Below are 25,529 nucleotides of genomic sequence, written 5' to 3'. Positions count from 1 at the left end.
CAGTGCCGGCCAAGAGCACTCGGTTATGGGGACACGGTGCTCCAGCTTGTTTTTGTTTTTGTTGGTTGTCACATGCAGTGTAGTCATGGCCTGAGCTTGTGAGCTACAGCCTCTGTTTATATTCAAGTTCTGCATTGTGTTAAGCTTGGGGCTACTTATGAGGTGCTTTTTCACTTGAACACTCAGTGTGTCTGCAAAGTTGAGTACAGATTGGGGAAGGGAGGTAATTTGCTTTGGTTTTCTCTACTACGATGTTACCCAAGACAATGCATAGTGCAAGGAGAGACTCAGCACCATCCATCATCATGTTAATGGTATATTCACGTTCACAGCCTGAGATGCACTATCCTAAACACACTGCCCATTTTTAAATTATACTGTTGCAACAACAGAATGGTCTAAGTGGTAGAGATTTCTTTGGGATGCCTGTATCAGTGTTTTCTGCACAGTCTGCTTTGTACGCACTTTGACCATGGAAATAATTAGATAATCTCAGTTAAATACCTCGGTGGTCAAATATGTTGCTGATGCTTAAACAAAATCTCATAATTGTAGTTTGAAATAATCTTTATTAAAACTATGCTGTGCAGGTTGCTAAATGAGGCATTCTCAAAGCATAAAATACTGGCTTTCATTCACATTTCTTCTTTGTGCCTGTCTGTCTCATGCACTTGATCAGGAGGGAAGAGGAGCACCTGGTGATTGTAGTAATGGCTGAACTTGGCCTGGAAGTGAAGTGGAAATCTTGTGTGAAAGTTGGGGGGAAGCAGAGCTCACCTTCCCTCCCCATGCAGTTCATCTGCCTCTTCCCCTGCTGTCCCAGTATGGCTTGGGCTGTTGCTCTGCCAGTGGTGTTGCTGGAGCCTCACAGTGTCTGTGCCTTTTATTTATTTAGGAGTGCTGCCAGAAGATCCCCTGATGCAGACAATAAGAAGATAACTGCTTTTTTTTCTTTTTTTTTTTTTCTTTAAAACAGTTTTTCTTTCCATAAAAGCAGAGGAGAATTTCTTGGAACATAGAAGAGGCACTTCTGTAGGCTAGGGATATTCTTCCAGCTCAGCATCACAGACCTGCTTCATGCAGTGAGCATAGGAGGGATTTTCCAAGGTATTTATAGTGGAAAATATTAGGCAAATGAAATGAATACCAGCTCCACTATAAGGAAACACATATATGTGGGAGTCTGTATACATTTGCACTACAATACATACATGAGAGGAAGTGTTCATGGAAATTGGTAAAAAGGAAGAATTAAAGAAAGGTGGAAAGGAATTATTTTGTTTATTTTCTTTAAAAGGCTTAGCCAAAAAATCACTGACTTCTGGGAAAAATTCTAAGGTGAATAGAATGTGTGACTCATTTTTAGATAGAGATGAATAAGGAGGGAAGAGCTTAGTAACAATTGATACAAGACAGTACTAGTTAGTAAAAAACTTTGTCCATGCTATATGGTGCAAACCACTGAGAGCAATCCGTTTCCCCATAATCTAGGTATTATTTTTATGTGAGCCCTGAGGCACAGTGAACTGAGTTAAACACTTCTTAGATAATTGGACTTTAGTTAAAATTGCTTTTAAAGAACAAAATCTAACAGTGACAAGGTATTTACTGCAGGAACACACAAATCTTCGCAGGTGTGGATCAGAGAACATGATCCAGATGATAACAGACTTTTCATTACTCACAGTAGTGTGCATTGCACAATTCAAATGCCATTAAGAAATGAAAGAAGAATACTGTTGTCCATTGAAGTCTGGAACTCATGTTACGTTGGAAACTCCATAATTGTCCTGCATCTTGACACACAGTAAATACAATAATTTCTCTTATATTTTCTGCACACTGTGCTCAGGAAGACATATAAAAAAAAAGTACTGTCATCAGTATTAGGTTGATATCTGAACAGCCACCTGAAACACAGTATACTCTTGCCTGCATTATGCATTGCTTTTATGAAAAGTCCAGTTCTCAGGTTTGTTCTCAGACCCTTCTTTGATTCAGTACCATCACACCATTGCAGATGAGAATAGTATTTGTTCTGTGCTTCAGTACCTCCTAGGAGAGCTGGCTTGAAACAGTTCCTGCCCTACAGGGGTCACAGTCTTAATGTGACATCACTTAACAACAAAAAACATAAAGACAACACTTTTTCCTACCAATTTCCTACCATATTCCCAAGCCCCAGATAATCCTTTTGTGTTGCAGTAACTGTTGTGTGTCTTCATCTGGGCCTGGTTTTGGTCAAAACTTCACAAGGCATCTGTGAAGGGACATGGTCTAGTCTGTATTCTGTGGATTCAAAGTTTATGAAGTTGCCTGATAAAATGATATTGTCTTGAGCTGTTTGTTAAGAAAACAGTATTCCAAAGGAAAAACAACAAGCTGCTACAGTAACATGATTTTTAAATTTTATATTCCTCTACATATGCCATGCTCTACAAACCTGGTAAGTGGCACTGCTTGTGATTATTAAAGATTTCTTAAGATGAACACCAACTAAGATAATTTTAAAATATTTACCATAATTCAAGAATTCTTTGAATTATGATTGAGGATGAGATGTTAAGAAAATCTCATTTGCATATACCCTTCTTACCTGCACTTGCCCATGATAATGACATTTTGCTTGACAAAAATTATAAGGTACATGCTTAATGTATCTTTAATAGTCTCCTCATGTAATTTCTCAACTGAAAATGAGAGTGTCATTAGTTGAGTCACCAATGCTCCTTCCCCACTTCCCCATACTTGACTTGGAAAACTTTGCTAGTGAGTATAGAAAAGTACAGCCAGCAGAGGCTCCTGTGGGGTCTGACAGGGCAGACACAAGGCCTTCCCATGGCTTCTGGAAACCCATCCCTCCATTCTTCCCATAAGGTGGAGTGAGCGTTTGCCGTGGTGCCGGGTCCTTCTCTCTGTGGGCTCTGACCAAGCGGGGCCCCGGGGCAGTGTCCAGACTGTGACTCGGTGGAGCTGTTGGCACTGGCACCAGTTCCCTGTGCCGGGAGTGCCAGGCATGCACTGCTGGAAGGATGTTTCTGAAGAAGTTTTGTGGCCAGAGGGGGTGTCAGGGGGCTTTAGTGGGGATATAAAGGATCTTAACATGAATGACGAGAAGTAGACACAGTTCTCGACTTCTGTTGAGGAGTCCTGGCATTTCAGTTCTCTGTGGGCATAAGCAGGCCGAACATTGCCAGTCCAGGAAAAGAAAGTAGGTAGAAGAGCAGAAAATGGAACCCCATATTTAAACTGCCTTGCTGTTTTATGGGAAGGTAAGTGATAAATAGAACAAATCACTTATGAAGGTGGCAATAGAAGAGCCTTTCCTTTTTTGGCTTTTCTTTATGCTGGCAGAACTGGCAATTTGTGTGAGCTTGACAGTCTTTGGGATCACCTTGGAGAGACTTTGTCCATTCATGATAAGTGCTGTGATGGGAACTGTTGTCTCGCTCCTGAGGGGACACACTCAGGGTTGCTGCTGGTCCCCAGTGCGAAGCTGTGGAGACTTGCTGCATGGCAGGATGGTGGCTCAGTGACAGTGAGTCTCCTGAATTTAGTTTCCAGTGTTGATAAAAACTCTTTTCTTAACACCCCAATGGACATCAGGATGAGATTTTTCTCTTTATTTTCACGCCAGAGACAGGTATATACTGTGAAGAAGGATCGCAGGCAAAAACTAGCCTCACTGATCAATCTCAAAATAAAGGAGCTCTTTTAGTTACCCCCACGATGTCTGGTAATTTCATTCAGGCTATTAATTAAGGTGAGCTTTGTGAAATGTCCTAATGCCCTGAACTGGTGAACTGAGCAGCGGATTTCGTACCTGTGAGCAAGAATATTGTGTTTGCTTCCTTTAGCTACCGACATAAATAGTAACTTGTTAAAGGGCATAGCTCCAGGCTTTGCCGTAAGAAATAGATGAAAAGATAATTGCTGGATAAGCAAGCAAGCATGGGGGACTGTAAGAGTAAATGAGACTGGTTGTGAAGCAGTAACAATCTTCTTTCAATCAGCCTGGTTTTAAGGCTGTAATCCTCCCTGGGCAGAGAAGGTCTCTGTCTCCACGTTCCGTGGCTCTGGGAACAGCCTCGTTTCTTGGTCCTATGTGAGGCCGCGGGCACTGAGGACATGCCTCTGACTTACAGCTCTGCTTCTTACCCTGCCTAAGCTGATCCGCTTTCATTTTTTGTTGGTGTTCTGCTTGGCATTCTTTTTGTGAAGTGCTTTTTTGTTTTATAGAGACCTATTTATCCCTCCCTTCCCTGCACCAGTGGAGGTTTATTAGATCGCATGGCAGCCTGCCATCTTCCTTATTAAACAAGCTTTTTCTCAAATAAACATGCTCCTTGTGTGCATGTCTCCTATTTATGATTTACTTCCCATTATAAAGCTACAATCTACAATATTAAAAATAATACACAGACAGATGTTTATGAGAGGCTGAACAGGGTTTTATTGTACTGACTCTGGTATTTGTGGTTTATGTTTCTTTAATCTCTAGTGAAGTGTGGTTCCTCCTGCCCTCCCCAATTTACTGCTTTTGCCTCTTATTATCCTTATAACAGGTGATGGTGCCCTTTAAACATATTTTCTTTCAGGCTCTTACATGCTGCAATATGAGCAGGAGTATGAAGAAGTATGATGATGTACTTAAAATGGTGTCTTTGCATAAGAAATAAGAAATTAGGCCTTTATTCTGGAGATCTAGGTCCACCCACCTGGAGGCAAAGAGAGCCTCTTCCATTTACATGAGTTCAGCAGGGTATTTGATCACCCTCTGCTGGCTGAGCTGCCCGGACAGCTGCCAGTCACTGGATTTTGGGAGAGTGCCTTTCCGCTCTGGTGGAGTCCCAGACATCACTTAGGATTTCACTTTGTGCATTTGAACCGCGTTACTACAGTTTAGTCACAACAGTTTGAAATCACTGGCTGCATACAGAGTTTTTTATTTTTTATTCGGATGGATGGAAGAGAATTCTGCCCCTGGGTCAGATAATCATCTCAGACCCGTTAAATAAGCAGCTGTGACATGCATCATAACAGTGGCTTAAACCACCATATTTTTTCAATATGACACTTTGTTGCTTTTTTTCCTTGCCCCATGGTTGGGCTTACATTAGAAAAACAAACATCACTTAGCTATAATTAAAAATGCCCTACAGTAAGTGGGATGACAGAACAATGGGAATGCTGTTCATATGGATGAAGTCAAGTGTAAATGAAGTCTAAAAGAATTAAGCTGAATGCAAGGATAAAATTATCATGTTGGCTAGGCACAGATAAAATAAGCCTACCCAATACATCAGATCTTCCATTTCACAGTAAAAAAAATCTCATCAGGGTAGGTTTTTTGTATCATGAGGCAAATCCATCTTTTGCTGTAGCAACAGAAACATAACCTTCAATTAACTATTTGAAACTATTTGAAATGCAGTCATATATTGGTAATTGTAGAGAGTTTTATGCATACAAGCATCTACCTTGAACATGTGTGAAATACACTTATTTATACTACTTGCATTCAGTTTCTAAAAATAGGGAATGTTCATAATATTATTCTCAGAATTCCTTTTTTTCCCCAAGATAGTCGAGTTCTACCTGGAAGTACGTTTATTAAAATTTTATGTTGAAGAATCTCTGTATCATATAGGGTTTTTTAAAGTATGCTCCAAACATAATTATGAACATAGTAAGACATAATTATAAGAAGGGTTGATATTTTTCAACCTCCAGTAGCTGTCATCTTGCTTCAGGTTTAGCTCTAGTCAGAGCCTTGCTGACCAACCTACTGATGTTTCACTAATTGCCATTTGAAAATGAAAAAGGAAACTGTCTAGCTTTGAAACATTATTCATGAAAGAAGGATCATGCTGGCATGTTTTCAGAACAGGATCTTTCCCCCCTGTCTTGTCTAGACAGGCCAAGTACAAGACTTTGTACTAAAAAGGGCTCTCTGGTGTGTCATTAGGCACAGTGGTTTAGTCTGGACTGGTCTGGATTCCCTGGTCGGAGTGTTTTGAGGTCTCTCCTTGTATTTTGGTACACTCCTCTGCAGGCTTATTTCAGTTTGAAAATACTCTAATATTTGCTTTGTACTACCTCCCTCAACCTGACTTTGATCCATCTTGCTTTACAAGGAAGGATTCTTCTCTGGTTTTAGAAAAAGCACTCTTTAAATGCATTCACTAAGCAAACTAGTTTAATGTACTGAATTTTTTGTTCACAAGTTGCAAATACCAGATCCTAAGTATGTTCTATGGTCAGAAGTATCTGAATTTTCATTGAATAATCTGTTTAATTAATTTATCTATTCCTGTAATACATTTCTAAAAATATTTCTTTCACACGTCAACAGAATGTGAGTATGCAGACTAAGTTTTGCAATTTTGTGTCCTCCACTAGATATTACATTTTGTTAGATACAGATGTTACTTTTGCAGATGCATGAGTGAGAAAAAGAGGAAGTCCCATTGATATGCAGGCACTGCTCAGCACTAACCAAAACATTGTTGTGACATCAACACTGTCCTAAAACACTGTCCAACACTGACTATTTGGATCACAAATCCAAACAGCCACCACAGGGGCTGTTGTGAACAAAGTTGACTCCATCCCAGCCAGCGCCAGTAGAGGATGACTGCTTCCTTGGCAAATAGATTTGGTGGGAGATCAGAAGGCAACATGATTTTTAACAACACGTCCCATTTTCAAATCAACACAGAATTCCTGTGGTACTGTGAGCAATCTTCCAGTCCATGTGGGCACATCAAAAAGGGGACAAGAGGCCTCATGACTCTTTTTTTTTAATGCACCGTCACAATGGCTATTTTCACATGTATGAGGGAATGAGGAAATAGCCTTAATATTTTACAAGAAAAGTTGATTAAGTCTGCTTTTTGTTTCTAAATTTGTGTTGTTTATTTCTGTTATCTATGCCACCCCCCCCCACCCCCCCCAGTTCACCTTAAATCACAAATCCTTTCTTCTAGTTAGTCCTCTTAGGATAATGTTAGTTAAGCCCCAGAACTTCTAAGACTTTAATATAGCTATGAAAAATGCAATGCTTTGTCTAGTCTTTTGCGTGAAAACTGTAAAGTCTGGTGGCAAACAGACACCTTGAGTTCTTAGCTTTAACTGCTTTTGACTTGACATCTTGCTGGAGCATTTTATATCAGCCATGGGGGAAGCAAGAAAAACATTACATTAGGACTCAACACAAAGGCACAGGAAAGCAGTAAAAGCTAGCCAAAGTAGCATGCCACATATTCTAACTACAGGATGGTGATTGATTCTTTCTAATAGAAGCATTGTGTTCTTTTCCACTCTAACTGAACCCTGTGTGATATTCTTCACTTAAGATACTTGGGAAGCTTGAATCCTTTCAAGACAACTTTTCTAACCTTCCAAGACAGCTTTGTTCATTTCTTGTTCCAGATTTTTATGAAATTGCAGAAATGAGTCCTAAAGCATTGTAATTATCAGATTGCTAATATTGAGCCTGTTGTTTTACGTCTCCTTTCCAGAAGTAATTGTTAATGACCTTTTCAGTTCCATGGGTTTCAAAGGCTTACTTCATTTGGTTATGATTTTTAAGCACTTCAATGCCTCTTCAGTTCTTTGTTGTTTCAGAGAAGAACAGAGTAACAAACAGAAGAAAATAATTTGTTTGTACAGTATTTAATTCTACAATTTTAATAGGTCAGGGACTGCAGGGTGGGACTGAAAAAAAGCTTAAATTTGAGGACATCATTTTAGGCAAATACTTATTTTATAAGTACACTTTCACCAAGCAAAATAGATCAGTTTTTTCCCCCCATAGGAAATGCTTGTTTTCCTTGCCCTTCATACCTTCTAATTATATTCCTAAGTATCATTTTATATGTTACACATATTTGTGCATACAATTTTTTATTGCAGCAGGTTCTTGCTGGTATATGTACCAAAACATCATTAATAGTCTTGAGAAGTGTTCAGAGTGAAATCTGCAAATTGCTTTTATATATAAAGCAAATGAAAAATGAAAATTAATTCGCTCCCTTTCTCAATTTCTTTTTTCTCTCCTTTGCTATTACCATGCTTGCATTATGCAATAGAGTGAGTGTTGCACCTCTGTAGCTGATTTAGGGATTTTTTGGCATTGGAGGTCCTGTTGTCTCAGTTCAGACTTAGTTAAGATTAAAGCAAAGTCTTCTGCTGATACTGCTGAAGATGAACAAATTCTACCTCTTTGCTGGGAAAGACCAGAAATCATCTCTCTGAAGCAGAATCAGCCAACTCATACTGTAGTCTTAGGGAAGCCCAGGGTTCAGGGAATGGCACTCCTTTAATAAACTACTTGTGAGAGTTTCTAATTCTGCCTGCTTTGCCTCTGCTTGTGAATGACAATCACCAGAATTTGTCAACGTACTAGTAGTGTAATGATTAAATTTTAGTTTGTCTAGATATAGTGTGTTCTCTGTTCTGTATGTGTATTCTACTTTGGAACAATCCTAGTGAGAAAGCTTTTCATAATTGTGTGTATATTTTTGTGAACATTTCCTAATTACATCTCCAGTACTTGCTATAACGTATATTTGGTCTCATAGGAATTGTTCTCATGACAGAATCATATTTAGGGGAAACTGTTCTCCATTTTTTTTGGTAAAAGCAAACCGTAAAAGCTACAGCATGCCTGCATTTAGCATTCAGACATCTTATAGGCATTTTAGAAGTTTACTAACTTTGAAAGAACACTTGCATGTGGGATTTTAATGTGCAGACACCAAGTGCTTGACTGTAATTAGGGGGGAGACTGGCAAATTTGCTTTGGGAAGGTAGTTAAGGAATAATTGTCTGTGTCTGAACAGGATTGTTCCTGGTTACAAACTATACTGTTGCCTTACAGCTGATGCAAGATTTTTTTTTTTTTAATGTGGGACAATTATTATTTTTATTAATACTGCTGTCTTGCCCCAGATATGCAAGGTGCCACACAAATGTATATGAGAACACGGTCTTTGTCCAAAGTGAACTATAATCAACATTAACTGCAAAAAATATTGCTTATTATTAAAAGGTGAATTTTCCCAAGTGGCAAATCTGGTTTACTAGTGGTTTGATTCTGGTGATTGGGAATTTGTCACGTATATATTTATACATGCAATGCTGTAAGGACAAAACTATTTGTTTGATGTTGAAATGTTGAAGACCCACCCACCATTATAGCATCTAATTGAAAAAGATTGTCATTTTAGCACTGAAGAAGGGTAGGTATCAATTTTCTCACAAATTTTTGTTTTGGTTTCTTCTTTGCCTTTCAGAGTGCAAATTCACCTGCGCCAGTGGTAAATGCTTGTATCTTGGTTCACTGATTTGTAACCAACAGAATGACTGTGGGGATAACAGTGATGAAGAGAACTGCCTGCTTGTAACAGAGCATCCACCTCCAGGCATCTTCAGCTGTGAGTATTGGCTCCTTGTGTGCATCCATGTATGTCAAATATGTCTGGTTACCTCAGAAATCAGTCTTTTTGGAAACTTGATCTGCAGTGTGATATCAAGGGAGTATGAGACAGAGAAAGTTAATAATACTTTTCTCGGAACTAGCAGGGATTTGTGACACACTTTCCCCAGGATGTAAAGTTTTAGTTATTCCAGTGGAGTTTGTGCTATGGACATGACAATTATAATCATGTGGATCATATGTGGCCTCTGAGAAAGCATAATTAAATATTTGTTTTCAAGATTCTACAAAATATTCTATGCTCTGTCTGTGTAAAAATCTTTATAATGCTATTATACTATCAAGAAAATTATAATTTTCTGTTCATAATTCCTATTAGTTTTATTGGTGCTGAGACCAGCATCATTTGGTAGGTTACTGACCTTTGTAGGTATATATTTAAAATATCCTTAGCTGCTATACTTCAGTGCATAAATATTGCACATAGAGTGCCAGAGTTTATCACAGGAATTGCTTTCTTAGTGCTTTGACCTCAGTCATGTACAATGAAATCAAACTTTGCTTTTGCTTTCGTTTCTCATGCAATAATTTATTTTTAAACTACAATTCAGCTTTCTAGATGGGTGATAAATTTTCCAGTAAGGTTTCTTATACACAGGTGCAATAGAAGTATCTTATGTTACTTCTGCTTTCCGAGTGGTTTTGTTCTGACCATACTGACATCCCTCAGTATTCTATTTCACTTCTGGTTGTGACTATATCTTAGAAATATCTGTTTTGTTATGTTGTTATCAGTAATAGCAATTATGAGCAGCATGTATCTGTAATTTTTGTAATTAATGCATATGGCTGTAAGCAGGGCAGAAGATGGAGTCAGGTGTTGGATAGCTGTCCTCCTGTACCCTCTAACCTCTAAGTGGACATGTTCCTAAATGCTATACTCTAAATAATTTAAATCTTGTACTTTGTATTACTTTGGTACCTCCACAGTGATTTCAGTGGCTTTGAAATAATAATGACCTATGTATTCTTTTAGGCTCTCTCATTTTATTTTTGTTTTAATTTATTTGGTTTTGAGTGGAACTCTCTCCCAAGTCCCAGGACAAGACATAGGCTTTGGTGATGCGTCCAAATCAAAATGTCACATTTGCCCATAACGTTGGCTTTTGAGTTGTAAAAAAGTTACATTTTATTATTTATTCATGCAGAACTTGTAAGCACATCTGTTCAAATAGAGGATTTTTTTTTTGACTGGCATACTGTACAGCTTTTCACTTACCCGTAGTGGTAGCAGATGGAGGGAAGGGCTTTGGTGATGAGCAGCAGCTGTGGCATTGCAGGTGGTGGCTCTGCACAGCTGCAGTGTGATGGTGGCACCCTGGGAGTTCCTTGGTGGAGCCTCTTAGGTGGAACTCCCAAACCCTTCTTCATTGTCAGGTCTGACAATGAGGGCGCCGATGGTTTTGCAGTACCCCTCTGTGCTGGTGGCAGTCTTGCAGTAATGAAGTATCATGCTGGCACCTTCTCCTCAAAAGCCCTTTGGACCCTATAAATGGTTACTTGCTTGACCCGGCATCTGCAAACTTTCTGGTCTTCTCCTAAGTCACATATGTCCCCTCCGGTCTTGCTGTAGATCATGAAGACAGGCCTGCCTGGTCAGCTAGTGAGTTGTCCCCCTAGCCTCCAGCAACATGAAGTTTGTGCTGACCAAACCAAACAAAATGTGTCTCTGAAAAACCTTCAGCAAAAGGTTCCCCACTGCTTTCCTGAGAATTGCAGTCGGTGCATTTCATGATCCTGTCTCTGGAACATCATGCAAGTTGGCAGCAATTTTCTTACTTTTCAGTGGACTTGGAGACAGTGGACTTCCTCCTCCAGTCAGGCTTTTACAGCTGTGAGGGCTGTTACCACCCATCCATGGGTGTTAAAAAATCTCCAGCAAACAAAACCCTCCAATTTCGTTCATATGAATTATGTTTCCTTAAATCTGTTGGACTTGTTCATTTTCTCTGACTGCTTCTAAAATATGGTCTCAAGGAGTAGGCCTACTCCTTGAGATCTCCCAAGTGCTGAGGGAAGAGGGGTAATTACATAAACAGTCTTATTATTAAGTCTTTCAAGAACTGTATTTGCTGGTTTTGCAACAATATTGGAAATGAGTTTGTAGAGGAAATACTGGATACATTGCTAAGAGCATTTGGAAATGTTTAAATGTTTGCTTACCTTGTGGCAGACAAAGCAGTTCATGATTTGTTGCATTTGGGGATATTGACAGGGACTGTACTGTTTAATTGCAATAGGGACTGTTTGAAAAGTGCTGTTAAATAAAGGGACTTCAGTTTTAAGTAAAAAAACCCCAAACAAATCCCAGTGAAAAAAGATCCTAATGGTGAAACAAAGAGAAAAAGAAGATCAAAGCCAAACAGAAAAAAATAATACAACCATATACTGTATTCAAATTATATTTACCATGTTCTGGCTATTAAACAGACTACCACATGGTAGAAATCAGTGCCAGTTGGTAATAGGAAACAAGATTATTATGGACATGTCAATTGTGTTGGCTTATTCCAGCTTTGAAAAAATGTTTTTAGAATACTTGCTGAAGTGAGGTCCCCAGGCCTTAGAGGGATGACATGTTGAATTAAGAAATGTGTGCATGCTTTTGCTCAATGATTTTAATGGGGATCCCTACCAGACTGCACCAGTGTATGCCCCTGAAATATCCCAGCTGAGCAGGCTGCCTTTCAACACAGAAGTACATACATTCATTGCTCTCTCATTAGTAACAAAATAGCAATACAGCTCAATAAGAAGAAAATTAGTATTAAAAATAAAAATAACTTGAGGAATGTTAAACCAGGTATTTCTTTCTGGTCAGTGTTACATATAAGCTCTGTTCTTGCATCTTCTTGCTTGTGTGCAGTTCTTAAATGGGAAAGAAACTGTTGAAAGGAGCCACTTATTAGTTTGTGCTGGTTAACATCCAAGCAGGGTATTCTGTTTCTCCCTGGAACTACCCTTGTCTTTACCTACAGCACTTTGTCACTACAAGCATTATGCCTTCCCCTCTGCTGTTTGTTCAAAGATCCCTTTGTCATGCTGTATTCAAACCTTCTATTCTCCTGTGATGGAAAAAAATATTAATCTCATTTCAGATTTATACACAGACTGCCCCCAAACAATGTCTAAATAAATTAATTTTCATATGAAAGTTCTGCTTTAGTTTATTTAAGCAGTATGTGCCATGTTAGTGGTACCCCATATTTCCCAGCTGCTGAACCATTTCTCATTTGTGTTCTTGCCAGCAGCCAAATCCAGAATGTCGTGTTGAAGATACTTGCTCAGTTTAGTGAAGTTGCATAGGCAATGGCATAGGAAGATTTTTTTTTTTTTTTTTTTTTGTGGGTGACCTGCTCCCTGGATCTTGTGATTATAGGAGTTACTCCTTACTGTTAGAGGAGTTCATGTCTCTCAGATCTGGTGTTCCTCTCTCCTTGCCATACTTACATGACTCCAGTGTGCTGTTAATTCAGTCTATTAAATCATAGATTGGTTGGGGTTGGAAGGGACCCTAAAGATCAGCTATTTCCAACCCTCCTGCCATAGGCAGGGACTCCTACTAGAACAGGTTGCTTTAAAGCCCCATCCAACCTGGTCTTGAACACTCCAAAGGATGGGGCAATTTCTCTGGGCAACCTTTTCCAGTGTCTTACCACTCTCACAGTACAGGATTTCTTCCTGCTACCTAATCTGACTCCTATTCTCATTCAGGCCATTCCCCCTTGTCCTATCACTACATGCCCTTGTAAAAACGTTGCTACTGAACTCAGTGTCTCACATGTGCAAAGGAAAGCAGGAAGTGTATCTCTGAAACCCTTTGGTTGTCTTAATTTTCTGTTGCTGACTTATAGGTAGGACTGCCTTATGCTGCTGTGTGGGCGATTCACTCTGTATAGCACAGAGAAATTGGAGGACAGCTGGGAAAATCCAAGGTGTGTTAGAATCTGATTTTAGATGGCACAAAGCTGCAGTCCAGCAAGTTGATCAAAGCACATGTTAAGGCATTTAAGCTGAACACATTAAGGTAACAGCTTGCTTGGTTTACAGTGGGATGCAGGTTTGGCGATGCATGTTGAAGCACACCTCCCCTCCTCTGTGAGGATACCCAGTGCCACTGCACCTCTCCCTGCAGCTCGTGGTGTGCACAGCCCATGTCAGCTTTCAGTAGGGCTACTTGTTTTTGTTTTCATCAGCTGTAAAGACTTATTGATTGAGATAATGGAGATGACTGTTCTTTTAAGACTACTTGGAGGTCAAGGGTGCATTTAACAGCACAAAGCCATGATAGGAAAAATGAGGCAAAGAGTAGTATTTTAAGCATTGCAGACTTGGCCTTGGCAGCAGCTTGCCACCCCATGTGACCTGGAGAATTTGGACTCCAAAGAACTGAAACAATGTGCCTGCATCTAGGACACAGTTCATTTGTTTGAGCATTTACCTTTGTTTCACAACAAATGATTGGCCTGCCTTGTCCTGCTAAAAGTAAATTAGATTTTGAAATGGGAAGTGTTGTCTGTAGTCTGCAGACTGCAGTGTCCAAGTCATGTGTTACTGAGAAGTTTTTAATTTTTTGGTGGAAAACAGTACAGGTAGTTGTCTTTGCTATGATCTGTATGTGTTCGTGGGCATATCAAACACAAATATTGACATGCTTGAGAATTTACAGAAGAATAAAATAAGTGAGGATAAATCCTTCTTGTCATGTGCAAATTATGTCTACATCAAATTTCAAGTTGTCAGCATTGATGGAGGTGATGTGTCATGGCTGTTTGGCATAGAAGAGTTTGCTGTAGGAGTTCATTTTCCTCTGCAAGGTAAAAAAACCCAAACAAATCAAATATATAGCTCTCCCTTTCACCACCCCCACCTACTGCTGTCAGCTCTGAGCTTTGTAGGGATCTGCAGGGGGTTGGAGAATGATTCTGTTTTAAAAACAAAAAGCTCAATCAAAGGAAAATATTTTGTTTAAAGAGACCTTTGGCATCCCCCTCTGACTGTGACACCGAATTTGTGCAGATAAAAACAACTGCTTAGATTTACATTTTGATTGTGCTTCTGCTTTCATGTGTGCCGGGCTGTCCCACTTCAGGTGAAATTTATCCATTTCTTTAAATATTTAGCAGTCTAGCGTTGATGTTAATGAAAGTCTAGCACTGCTATTTTGAGCATTGCAACAATGATAGTAATTTTCAGTGTCAGATTACTGCTTCTCGGAGGAAAAGGGAGATGGGAGGAGGGAAGAGCAGAAAAAAAAAAAATTGTTTCGGCTCTAATAGAGTTTGTCATCAGCCTGGCTGTGCCAGACAGATGGATCATGAATACTGTCTAGACGCTCTCTGCCTGAGTGGAGCTGTGGTCTCTAAGGACAAGCAGTGAGACGCCGGCTTAAGTGACTGGGGAAAGTCAGGACGTGCTCGCCGCTCAGCAGATAGCGAGCCGGGCTGGTCCTGCCCGCCGGGGCTCCGAGCCGCTCAATACCGAGCTCGGCTGAAACTTGGCTGTTCCGGGGCTTTGGGGGGGAAAGGAGAGGGATGCTGTTCCGGCTGTATTGATTTCAGCTGCATCTGCCCAGGGACTGCGGGGTGATTTAGCTGGGAGTACAGATCTCGGGAGGGGGTGCATTGGGAGAGTCATCATCTGGCCACAAAGCACACGCTTTAAAAGGCTGCGTGGTCACCTGTATTTATCAACTGCTTCAGTCACAGTGTACACTGGAAAACGCTTACTTAATTGCTTATGTTTGCTTTATTTGGCCACTTGTTCAGAAGGATTCATCTGTTCCCCTAGCCGGGGCTCCCAGTGTCCCCGGCTGTTACGAGGACGAGGTTTCATGAGGCTGCCTTTGGAAAGGAGAAGCTGTGGGAACCAGGTGAGACCCACAGCCTGGGGCACATCTTGTGCTATCTAGTGGTCTCTCATGCTGTTACTTGTCCCTTCTCTGTCACCAAGCACAATTAATCATAAGGAAATTTCTAAGGTAGATGGAGCGATAAATATTTTTTGACCAGCAGAGTCTTAACAAAAACTCAATTTGTTGCATATGCTAACTTATCTAAAAAGCAGGAGGTTCTCTGGGGTTCAGATTGCAGAATAAATCATAGCACTTTGGATTTTAGTTCTGTGTGTATGTCACTAAATATTAGACAGCTATTTTAATTTAGAAAATCCAATTGGTTTTCAGCCTGTAGTGCAGTCCTCTTCCTTGAAGTGGTATAATCAGGTTCTATGCTTTGTTCTGAAATAAATTCCTCCTTGCATATTTTTAAAGCACATAATGGAACATTAGCAATTAATATTGAAAATTTGAAAAAGAGGAAAGCATTAAAGTGACTTTTGTATATTATTTTCTTAAAACTTTGTATGTATTTTAAGAAATATTGTATTCCCTGGCTTCTAATAAATGAAATAGAATCCTGGTCCCATGAATGCAGTAACAAAACTGCAGTGAAATTAGAGTTTACCTATTCTTCCTCTAAGGCCTCACACTACGAGTGATTTGGACAAGCCAGACACACACATATGTGGCCAATAACAGCCATGAAATGTGCTGGTACAAAATCAGGTATTTGCATCTGCTTACAAAGAGGGCTGAACTGGGCTCCTGGTAAGGAACTGCCATTTCACAAAGTTTACAACTGAACATTAATTACATATTTATGGTTAAAGAGAGAAAGAAAAACTCACAATACTGTGCAGATGAAAATGTGGGGATCTCACTAGCTTTGAAGTACTATTTTGTTCATTCTAAAAATATGTAAATCAATTGTATCACACTTAATCAAGATTTAGAAAAAAATGTTCTTTAAAGTTGTTTGTATTGTGCTCTTCATGCACATTTCATTCACCCTTCTTTCAATTTCTGTCAACTTCTAGGAAACTTCATCTATTACTAAATGTTGCTTCTCAGAACAATCATGTTGAGTGTGATTTCTCCTGTCCCCTTTTTTGGCTACTGATTTCTTACAAATGCAGATTGTAAGCTCTCAAAGTGTACTATGTAATAAAGTCTTCATTCAAAGACTGATTTTCATGTATCTTAGAAAGTGATTAAGCTTCAGGTTGGAAATCTCAGTACTGCCAGGCATGATGGGACTTTTATCTTACAGATACACTTGGTTTTTCAAGACACCAGAGCTCCTCCTGGACCTGTGTGAGGCTGGGAAATGACCTCCCACTCGCGCTGAGGGCATCCTTTTTACTCACTGGTTCTCCACCAGAAGTGCATAGTAGCATAAACATTTTATCAATGCGGGTGTAAAACTCAAGTATGAAAGCAACAGTGCAGGCTCATACCACAGGCAAGATCCTCCCCCTGGAAAGAGAATAAACTGTGAGACAATTATTTTCAGACATTATTTCACGTACACCTAGTAGGTGCTTGAACACGACATCAGAAATCATTTAGGTTGTAACTGAGCAACTTTTGCTGCTTTTATTTTCAGTCCACATTAGTGAGTATTGTCCATTGCTGCCCTTCCCTGCTATATTTTCATTTGCAGGGATCACACACTGTACTGTGCACTAGACAGCTAGATTTACCTAGCTAAACCTCTGTAAGTTTTAGATACACTTCTGAAATCTTGCTGTGTGAATTTTACAGGCACAGCTTTCCCCACCATTCATTCAAGTCACGTTGGTTATTGGTGGTAAATACTCCTTAGGAGGAGCACTGCACTTGTACTGTTTACACTTGGCTACTACAAGCCTGGAGGAGCCATTGGGAACTATTTCTTCTATACAGCATTGGCAGCTGTTCAGGTGTTTTAGGCAGAATGAAGATAACTTATATTTTCTTGCAGCTTAAAGTGTTTTGTGAAGGTTTATTTAAAAATAATGTTTAAAAAAATCCTCACAAGAAAGGGACATGAAGTCAGACTAGATCACCTTCCATCTCTAAGAATGTTGCAGACTGTGATGTTTGATTGCTTTTCATTCTGCAGATGTGCATCTGACCATTTATCTCCAGAAACTCATCATCTTCCTGATGAAATGAACCACCTTAATTTTTCTTAAGCAGGCTCATCTACTTCTGCTGTAAAGTAACAACTTTAGAGATCAAGGTGAATTGGGAGTCTGCTTGTAAGTTCTGGTATGAATACATGCACACTGAAATATTTCTGTCTGAAATTTCTATGTAAATTAACATACAGCTCATTAACATGAGCTCATGCTCAAAGAAATCCATGTTTTTCAGTGATCTCTACAGTGGTTTGTATTGTGAGTGAAATTATGTTTTTCCATATCATGTAGTGTTTAACCAAAGCACGTTGCTCTGATCATTAGTGCGTAGCTATTTTTCTCAGACTGGAAAACCTGAGAAACCCTTATGCTCTCCACAGTTTTGCAAGTGCTTGAAAGTGGCACAAGCCACCATTGCCTCTTGTGGCTGCTCCCTCACTTGTTCCTGTGCAAGTGTTTGTGCAGGCACACAGGAGTTGGGTTGGAGGCTGGTCTGGTTCTGATGAGCATTGAGAAGCTTCCACTTTGTTCTGGCTGGTGTCATGTCCTTGGTTCTGTTCTCAGCTTAGCTGTGCAGGCTCTTGTGCCTGCACAAAAGCAGAGGGAGGTAGGAGTGGCTCTGTTCAGTGGGAGCTTATCCTTGACTGGTTTAAGGTTTCTGTGCCTTAGTCCCTGCCCTTCTAAAGTATATGCAAATAGACCTTTTCCTGAATACACAAGAGTTTGGGAATAAAGAAACAATAGTTGCTTTCCCACTTTTCTGTAATTCTGAAAATCTCATTGTTTGTTACTTTTTTGTAATAGAAAAATGAAACAGAAGAGTGAAGCATCACACTGGGTCTCTCAGGGCTATCCATGGGCTTGGGCTCATTTGGACTGAACTCAGGCTAGTACAATGTAATAATACCATTTTGATAACCAAGTCCAGCTTGGCTTAAGTCATGGGGCTTTATTGGAATGATACTAGCTAGTTAAATTACTACATAGGAACAGCTCTCCTGGGTCAGATCAAAGCTAGCTCACCATCAAATCTAGCACTAGTCAGTTGCAGTTGCTAAAGTGAAAGAGTAAAAGCAAATTAGATAAACACTTATGCTTTTCCCAGTAAACCTGATTCCTTGGAGAAATGCTGCACTGCTTTGCATGAAGAGCATGGGGTTTATGTCCTCTGGAGAGAATTTAGCATTTAGAAAGGGCAGAAATTGGGGCAAAGAGAAAACGCCTCATTTCTGAAGTGTGAGAATAAGCGAAGATCCACCAACCCTTCCCTAACCAGTAGATGTGTGGGCACCGTTGGCTTCTTCTGTATGCAGCACATACTTTTCATGTTAAGACATTCTGAATGTAGGACACGAGCTAGAAGGTGCTGAATTCATGTCAGCTGGAAAGACTATTTGTCTGGGTCTTTTCACTTATTCTGTGAGAAACATGGACTTCTAGTTTCTCTTAAGTTTACTGGTTTTTCCTGAGTGATGTTGTGGGGTTTTTAGTCAGGATTTGTGGACTGTGTGACAGCTTTATACTTAATGGTGAACCAAGTTCATCTGGCAGGCTTCAATTTATTTTAGCTGTTTAAGAAAACAAATGCACTCACAAATCCTACTACACATAGAAAACACAGTTGTCACCTGTGACTGTGTAGCGCACAGGCATCAGATACCGTGGGTGTGCACATGCATCTTAGAGCAGACTTGGGCTTATTTTTGTTTTCTATACATGCATGTTGTGTGCAAACCTAAGGAGTGAATACAGACTGGTTAGAGTTAAGAAAAATACCAGCAGCATAGAAATATCTATAATCAGCTTCTACGAAAACACAAATTGGTATTCCTACCTTTGTTTAAAAACAACTGTTCTTTTAATTACAGGTTAAGGCTTAAAATAATGACTAAAAGAGAATTTCACATTTTATTTAGACCATAAATTAGACAGTGGAACCAATTCTTTATACTGAGTTACTGTTAGGAGCTAACAGAAAACAGATCAGGACAGTGAGTTGTTAAATCAATTGTGTTTTGTGTGCGTTAGATGACTTTTCTAACATAACAATGCAGTCTAAGGTGTTAGAGATGTATTGAACACAGCATTATTCAACCATATATGATAAGATCTCAGGTCTACTTATCTTTCCAGGAGTATTGCTACACTGATAGCTTCTTCCTTCCTTCTCAGTTTCCTCCTTCTCTTTCCTTCTGTTCAGTATCACTGTCTGATAGTTTTATGAAAGCAAGACAACATGAGGGATCTGGGAGGGGGTAGAGATAATAGTGATGCATTATGTGAATACTGAGTCTGACACCTAGTAGCACCTTGATAGAAATAGAAAGCTGTGATCACAGTATTAAAATATGCTAACAAGCTGAAGGAGCTAATGGGCTTAATTTTTACAGTGCAGATGTTAATCCACCACTTGTGCTGAATGCAATAACAAATGTGTGGGGGCTGATGGTGATGTTACTGTGTTCTTGGCAGTACAGTCCTCCAAAACAATCTTCCTTTCTTTGATATTTTACTAAGAGTTAGAATGTTCTTTTTTTGTGGTCTAAGATAACAAATGTATAAAGAAATTGGCATGACTAAGGCTGGTTGGGCTAGGGCCGTCTTTATTCAGATAGGGGGTTCTGTAAGAATTGGTGTACCCCTGTGTTTGGTGATGGGGATTGCTGTTCCAGTTCTTATATACTTCATGTTCCACAGCTCCTACTAAATTTCAGATAGTTTTATTTTTACTGGTTTCAAAACCGAGCTCATCTGGCCAGAATAAACCATTTGCTTTGAGAAGCTGTAGAGCTACAGTCTGATATAAAGCTCAACTCCCAGTCTTTCCTAGAGAAGAGTCAATAGTCTCCTGGAGAACAGTCACAGTGGCCTGTAGTCCACCCCAGTGCCTCAGCCTCACCACCCATCTCATGGCATTTCATTGTGTTCAGTGCTTTGCAGCTAATGAGAATAATACTGTTATCCTGTGGAATCTTTCAGCTCTTTCAATAGGAAATGATCTTGACTTGCTTCCAGCACATTTGGATATTCCTGTAGAAATGACCTTCTGTACCAGTCAAATATTTTTTTAGACATTGATGGGGATTATTATGTTGCAAACCTCTCGTTTTTCTCTTTTTTTCCTCTCCCTAACAAAAGTACTGGCTTGTTTAATTACCAGCAGGAAAGGTGCACGTGGCTTTTGTTTGTAATAAGGTGCATCTCTCACTGTGAATACCTGTCACTTTTGATAGGCTATTACAATGTAAGTGATCAGTCAACTGGCCCTGAGTATTCAGGGCTGCTGGTGCTCCTCCAGCAAATAAATTTGTTGCATATAGAATGCAGGTTTCAAACCATGTCCCCTTTTGACAAGCATCTAAGATAATGTGCAAGGAAAATAAATTTCACTGATGTTAGAAAACTGAAGGAAGGACTGAAATGATATGAGGAATGGAAGACTTGTCAGTTAGTGAATAGGGCTTGCCACCAGTTCCAGGTTTGCTTGACATCTCTGCTACCAACTTCCTGGGCAACACTGATGAAATAATTCTTTGTTTTCTTTCTGAATTTCCTTATTTAAAAAGGGGAGATAATGATGTTCATCTACTTTGGAGAAGTAATAAAAGAAGATTAAATTTTTATGTGGTTGAAAAACAGGAAAAGGGACGTTAAGCTGTAATAGTCTCAGAAAATGGGTATTATGTACTGGAAAAAAGTGCAATTATAAGGTGACAGAGAGAATGAAAAAAAATTGGAAGTATGTGTTTTGTGTTGTGCATTAACATTGTCACATACTGTCCATTATTAATACATGTATATTTAATTTTTCACTTGTATGGCAACAAGGAAATGGATATGCTAGATAGTTTCTAAGTAGGTACATAAAAAGTGGGTACATAATTTGTATTAAAATGTGAGTAGAAACAAAAGTAGAGGAGAGAGTTTCATCAGTCAACTGTAATTCCACAACTGAAGCAGAATATCCTAAAATATGGTAAATTGTAACGCAATATAATGGTGTTTGGTGGTGTGTTGGAGAAGTTTGACAAAGAACTTTGGAAGAATTTAATCAAATGAGGTCAGCAGTCAACAGAATGATGAATGAAATTCAATCTTGATTAATGCAAGTAATTCATACTGGAGGGCAAAGTATTATACATTTTATTAGGTCCTAATTAATTGTGTAATTTAAGGAAAAGGACCACTAAAAAGCATCACTATGAAAGGCTGAATGCAGATCTCTTTAGAGAAAAGAGTTGTGGTCAGATAAAGTATTTTGAGTCAATAAAAATAGGATGTGAAATGTTATGATGCTGCTACATAAATCAACATTTAACCTTTATTTAGAATGCTGTGTTGCTGCAGCACAGAAACAAACTGTGGATGTAGAAAACACAGGAGAAAAAGCAGAAGGAAACCATGAACAGACCTGGATATGTATAGAGCACAAATATTTTGGAATAATTTGCTTTTGAGTTTAGGTAAAGGGTGCGGAAATAAAAAGGTACAGAGAACTATGGGTGTGGAACAGAGGTGCTCAGGCACTTATGTGTGGTAAGATTAGAAGATCATTCAGTACAGTTCAAAGTTGATACAAAAGAAATATTTTCACAGTCTTTATGCTGTATACCTCATTACCCTGCAATGCTTTTGAAGCCAAGATTTAGCAATACTTAAAGAAAGGAAGCCTCTCAACACTGAGTCCACTCGTGTATAACTATCCAGGGGGTAGTTGTTAAGAAATGTATATGGCTGAAGTTTCAGGTATTCAGTTAATTTCTAGCTACAAGATCATGTTGAGAGCTTGGGAGAATGTTTTCTCATTTTTTTGAGAACTGAACATCCTTATCCAGGAAGTCTCTGTGTGTGGGTTCCTAAATTTGGGGTGAAACTGAAGTCCATAATTAGTAGTTTGTAATGCTCCTTAGGGCAGCTATGATCAAAATTCTTACGTGCAGTTTCCCTGACTTAAGTAATTACTGATATTGTGTGTAGCAACCCTCTGTCATACCTTACAACACAGAAATCTCTATGTCTTGTGTATCTATCTTTCATAGAAGGTGGTTATCTAGTGAGGCTGGTGCACTGAGTGGCTCATCAAGCAGAAAACTGTGGTATCTCTGCTGGCCTGTGCTGGATTCCTACTGCACACCATGCTGTAGCCCTGGGAGGGTGTTAAGCACATCTCCAGCATAGGAGAGCACGCTGACAGGAAGAGTTTACTAGGAATTGCGAAGGAAGCAGGTTTAAGCAAGCAAGGCTTAGAATTAAATGTGTTGCAATATGGATTGGTATTTGATTCTTTGAAGTTTCCTACAGCCCTTCTGTCCATTCAACTCATGCAGTTAGTAAACCAGACCCTCAGACATTTCTGCTTCTTAAACACGATGTACTGAACTCCATATGTAGATGCCCAACATTAGTGGACAGCACTTGTAGGTCTTCTCTTCTTGTAGAAGGTGATAACAGTTGCTTTGCCTATTACAACACAAACTCTCCATTAATTAGGACTTTCAGAGAGAGATGTGTGTAGGCTATGAACATGCAGAGTGATGCAGAGAGGTGGGAAACAGATGTGTGGTCATATATGCACCAGCCAGCTATTACTCAGATACCATCCGCCTGCTAATTAGTGCCTGGAATGTTGAATAACGTTGGTGTTTATGTGATTGCTTGACTGCAGTCCTGCATCTGGTTTTCACACTTGTCTCAATCGCTGCACAGTACCATAAGTAACATGCTTCAATTAAAATTGTTTTGAAAGTGATGTATCTAGAACTTCCTTGTTACAACAGATTAATTTCTTGGTGTAGATTGCTGTAAGTATAGGGCCATCAGCTTTCTGTGCCCTTGAAGAGCTAGCATTTGGGTTAACACTGGAGGGGAAACCTGACTCATCCATTTTGCTTCCTGTCATGCTAATGAACCCAGTGTGTGCCATCTCAACTTTAAATTACCCCCTTGGTGATTCTCAGTGTACCCCTTTCAGTGATGAGACAGCAAAGAGGAGCCAATTTCTGAGCTGCCATAGCTGGGGAAGTTATGGGATAATATTACCTGTGTGACAAGCGGCTCCTTAGGAAAACTACTGCAATTTATCTTAAGTTTGTGTTTTGCTGTATTATCTCTTAAGAATTTTGATGCAAAGTATCAGTGTTTCCAGTTGCTACGTCTTAAAAAAACCATGCATGCATGCACACATATGAGCATATATTTTTAGAGCAGACTTTTTTCTTTTGTGAAGTCCAGATCTGAGATATGTTTCAGTCCTGCACATCATTATAGGAACAGGCAGTAGCAGACAGCACAATTAGTGTTGCCACACTGGGGTTATAAATTATCTACTACTCTATACTCTGCTGTATTCCAGGTAAAAGGCACATCTGTAGATCAGAAAGAGTGACTCTGAATGTGATGCCAGAACGTAAATACAGAGATGATTTTTCTCTGATCCAGTTTCTGCATTTGTAAAATGTTTCTCACGCTTTCCTGGAGCAACTTCCTTCTTTATCCATATGAAAAAGCTCATGAATTGGAAGAGTGTTTCTATCTTCCAGGTAACTGGGGAAATAATCCCTCTTTTCCCCCTCCCCTTCTTCCCTTGTTTATCTTCCTTCCTCACAGAATGCTAAAACATTATTTTTCCTCCCACAGTTGAAAGGTGTATTTTGCAGAATACAGATGAGATATTTGTTGGCTAGCAAAGAATAAAGCAAAACAAGAGACATGCCTTTCAAGTACAAATGGGGCTTTAGAGATCTCTTTTGGAGAGCCGAATTTCATGTGAGCACAACTGTTTCTCCATATTGCCTGGAACTTCAGTTACATACTTGGCCATACTTTCTAGTATGGGTTCTATAAAGATATCATTTGCCATGATAATTGTGTACAAAAATGTTTATGCACAGTAAAAATGGATTTCAGAGACCTTTGAATTGCACCCACAGATACAAAATTTTGCAGTGCTTTTCAATATACTGAGCTGGATTAAATATTAGTAGTAATAATAAATAGGTGACAATCCTCTCTTCATTCTGCAGGGCTAACTAAACTTAATGCTTTGAAGCATATCAGGTTTTCTTTGTTTTTAATATTTCTAATATTTGACCTCTCTAGTGAAAAAGGCGAAGTATTTTTTAAATATAAAAATCTTGTTTGCAGAGTGCATTTTCATTACACTGGTGGTCTCTGACTGAAAAAGAGTAATCACAGACTTTATAGCATATTTTTAACTAGGTGGATAACTGGTTATTATAGAGAATGTGTTGGTTTTCTATTCCCAGCTAAATAGAAAAATTACGTTAGTAAACTATAGACTGCGTAGGCTTTTTCTAGAAATTGTTTTCTTTAATTATGTCATATATAAGCCCTAGTCAAAAGGTATATTTGTCCCTGATTTCAGCAGCAGTTAAGTCATTTAAGTAGGAGCTAGACACACAAATGTGTTCTATATGTGACCATAGTAGCTATTTAAGCTGAGGATTTAAGCAGACAGAATGTAATTATCCCCATTGCAAGACTAATACACAAGGGAAAAATACCATAGGATTTTGTAATAGCAGCAAGTGGTCAAGACATTACATTTATGCTTTGCTAGTTTTACCAGCTGTGTCTCATTCCATTATTCAGACAGACAGACACATACACACACACACACCTCTCTTCTAATTAATTATAGTTGCCTACCAGTGGGGGAGGAAAAAAAAAAACAACTCCAGAGGTGATTTTCCAGAGAAAATCTGATTCTAGAGTGGGGCCACTTCTAGAAATCTGCAGATGTGAAATAGGTTTTTGAGGTTTAAAAGTCTTTGATCATCACATGAATCTGAAAAAGAAATGCAGTTATTGGGATTTTCTTAGTGATGTACTTATCTCAGTTAAAATCAAAAGAAAACATCAGAAAAAGACTTTGGTTTTTCTGCCTTGTGTTATGCATGAAGCTGCGTCTATCTATGATTCACAGTGACAAAACATTACTCTGTGGAAAACACAGTGAAGGCAGGGCACTGTGCATTAGAAACCAGGGTTTAAAGTGCTATGTCCAAATGGGCAGGTATAGGTGATGACACCACATCACCTACGT

The 25,529-nt window shown here is 39.2% G+C and overlaps 1 protein-coding gene across 3 annotated transcripts in view; it reads left to right on the top strand.

Moving 5' to 3' along the window:
• LOC100223646 (low-density lipoprotein receptor class A domain-containing protein 4) overlaps positions 1 to 25,529 on the top strand; it is a 327,058-nt gene that overhangs the window by 123,739 nt on the left and 177,790 nt on the right. For all 3 annotated transcript variants that reach the window (XM_032746926.3, XM_072924475.1, XM_032746929.3), the window contains one exon: positions 9,300 to 9,440. In XM_032746926.3, the coding sequence (XP_032602817.3) occupies positions 9,300 to 9,440 (141 nt within the window). The remainder of the gene's footprint in view (positions 1 to 9,299; positions 9,441 to 25,529) is intronic.

This window comes from Taeniopygia guttata, chromosome 2, assembly GCF_048771995.1.
Source record: "Taeniopygia guttata chromosome 2, bTaeGut7.mat, whole genome shotgun sequence".
Classification (NCBI taxonomy): domain Eukaryota; kingdom Metazoa; phylum Chordata; class Aves; order Passeriformes; family Estrildidae; genus Taeniopygia; species Taeniopygia guttata.
This window is presented reverse-complemented; position numbering and strand designations above follow the sequence as displayed.